The following is a 2,578-nucleotide window of genomic DNA, read 5'->3' on the forward strand; positions in this document are numbered from 1 at the left end:
TGCTCATGACAAACACAGCTTGAGGAGGGGACAGGGAGACAGGTATTTGAGGCCTTAAAACATTCATCATAGTTTGTTTTCTCCATCTTTAGAAGTTAAAAGAAAACAAAAAGCATTTTAAGATCTTCATGGACTACAAAGGGAGCAAAAGATGTCAAGTCAGAGGCAGAGTTCAGCTGTGTAATTGTAGCAGGTCCAATGAAGCCATGATACTTATTCAATGCATTGTGCTTGGGAATTACAACAACATGTAAAAAACTTCTGGGCAAATTCCCCATGAAAACTGTTAGTCTTCCTGAGAATTATGTGCTATAACCTTGCATATTTCAATAAATGGCTTTTGGTTCTACAGCTTCCTCGTGCTTATGAGCGCTTGCTGTGCAAATAATCAGCAATCAGTTCACCTCCCCACAACATCATTAGCTTTCTGCGTGCCTGAGGTGCTATGCCTTGATGTTTTCTGAACTGAAGTCCCATAAGGTTCAGAGGCTTGATCCCAAGAGGAGTTATCAAAGAGATGGAAATTTTCCTTTGCTGGAAACAAATGTGGTTGTTTCAGTGACAGGGAGGACTATATAAAGGTTTCCTGACACCGCTGAACAGCCAGAATTAATCCTCTTTGAAACCACTGTATTATATGTGAGCCACTAGACTACTATAACACTTCAGCTTTGCTAAAGATACAGTATATTCAGCTAGGATTTGGAATGAACAAAACTTATTAGAAAACCCTTTTCTGAATAAGAAAACACACAGGATTTCAGAATGATCCTCACTTACAAATCAGGTAACCAACTTCCCTCCCTCCCTCCCTCCCTCCATTCCTTCCTTCCTTCCTTACTTACTTACTTCCGCATAATTTTCTTTTCTCACTATTCTCAAACATGCCATTCCTTTCAGTGGGCTGGTACACAGGTGGCAGTTCCGGCATCAGTATTGGCCATCTACGTTACAACAGTTTCTAGTATTTGTTGAAACAGTTGGGGTGGAAAATCAAGGAATTCTTTTGTGTCCCTTTCCAGACTCAGTATCTGATCTCTTCCATTTATGAGGCAGCATCAGCTGATGATGCATCTTATGGAAGAGGATTCTGGGAAATGGATGCGGCAGCTCAGGATAGAAAGATAGGAATTTACTGCTAAGTTATTCTCTCTTTCCCTGCAGGGATGGATAACCAGACAGAGGTGAGGAAGTTCATTCTCCTTTGCCTAAGCAATGTCCAAGGGCTACAGAAATTCCTGTTCATACTATTTTTACTGCTGTACCTGTCTAGCCTACTGGGGAATATGGCAATCATGATTGTAGTGGTACGTGAACCCCGGCTACACACCCCCATGTACTTTTTCCTCTTCAACCTCTCCTGCCTGGATATTTTTTACTCCACAGTTACCATGCCCAAGATGCTGGCTGGGTTCCTCTCAGGGCACCAGGACATTTCTTACACTGGCTGCCTAAGCCAGCTCCACTTCTTCCACTTCCTGGGTAGCAGTGAAGCTTTGCTTCTGGCTGTCATGGCCTATGACCGCTATGTGGCCATCTGCAACCCCCTGCGCTACACCCTGATCATGAGCCCACGGGCCTGCCTGCAGCTGGCTGCAGCCACTTGGACTACTGGCTTCCTTCATGCTCTGATGCACACAGTCATGACCTCCCGGCTCCATTTCTGTGGCCCCAACCACATCCAACACTTCTTCTGTGACATCAAACCCCTGGTGAGACTGGCCTGCAATAGCAGCCAGCTCAACCTGGGCCTTAGCATCATCACAGGGAGTCTTGCAATAGGCCCCTTTGTCTTCACACTCTTTTCTTACCTATACATTTTTTCCTTCCTCCGACTGAAAGTCCAGTCCAAGGAGGGAAGGAGGAAAGCCTTCTCCACTTGCATCTCCCATCTCACAGTAGTGGCCTTACTCTATGTCCCTGTTATTTTTAACTATGTGCCACCTTCCACAGGGAATTCAGCCAGGCGGGACATGATAGCCACCCTTATGTATAATATTGTCACATCAGTCCTCAATCCTTTGATCTACACCCTGAGGAATGTGGAAGTGAAGCGTGCTCTAAAGAGAAGACTTTTCTCCAGAGAGTTTCTAGCACAGAAAATGTTCTGCCTTGCAGCTTGTGTGGGGTAGTAGGCAATGGACAATGCAATGAGAGGAGCTTTTGGCTCAAGAATGTGTTGTGCAGAAATCCGCTTTTCACTCCCAACACCTTGGGTCCCTTCAGAAACGCCCTACCTACTGGATATGGTCTCATCTCTCCTACTTTGGGCAGTAGCAGTACTAAAAATGAACATATATTGGTGGAATAGCCATTCCCATTCATCTAGCTGGAAAAGAGAAGACGCTCCAGAGAGTGATACTTCAATAAAAACACCTTTATTAGAGTGATTTACCTGCAAAGTCACTTGATTTTTCTTTTTTTTTTCTTTTTCTTTTAGGCAGCTGAATCCCACCCCCAGTCAGAGCTGTCAAGAGAAGTCAGGGCATGATTCATCTTATCCTAGAGCCGACAGACAGGGAGGAATTCATTCAGTTGGCCACATACAGACATGTATGTCATGCCGCTTGAAATACTC

General features: G+C 44.6%; 1 protein-coding gene across 1 annotated transcript; it reads left to right on the top strand.

The window, feature by feature from the left end:
- The first annotated feature begins 1,166 nt into the window (after positions 1-1,166).
- On the top strand, positions 1,167-2,132 carry LOC136996462 (olfactory receptor 12D1-like). Its single transcript, XM_067317382.1, has one exon. It carries the CDS (start codon positions 1,167-1,169, stop codon positions 2,130-2,132), a length of 966 nt encoding a protein of 321 aa, XP_067173483.1.
- Positions 2,133-2,578: the final 446 nt, after the last annotated feature.

Source organism: Apteryx mantelli, unplaced genomic scaffold (assembly GCF_036417845.1).
Source record: "Apteryx mantelli isolate bAptMan1 unplaced genomic scaffold, bAptMan1.hap1 HAP1_SCAFFOLD_40, whole genome shotgun sequence".
Taxonomy (NCBI): domain Eukaryota; kingdom Metazoa; phylum Chordata; class Aves; order Apterygiformes; family Apterygidae; genus Apteryx; species Apteryx mantelli.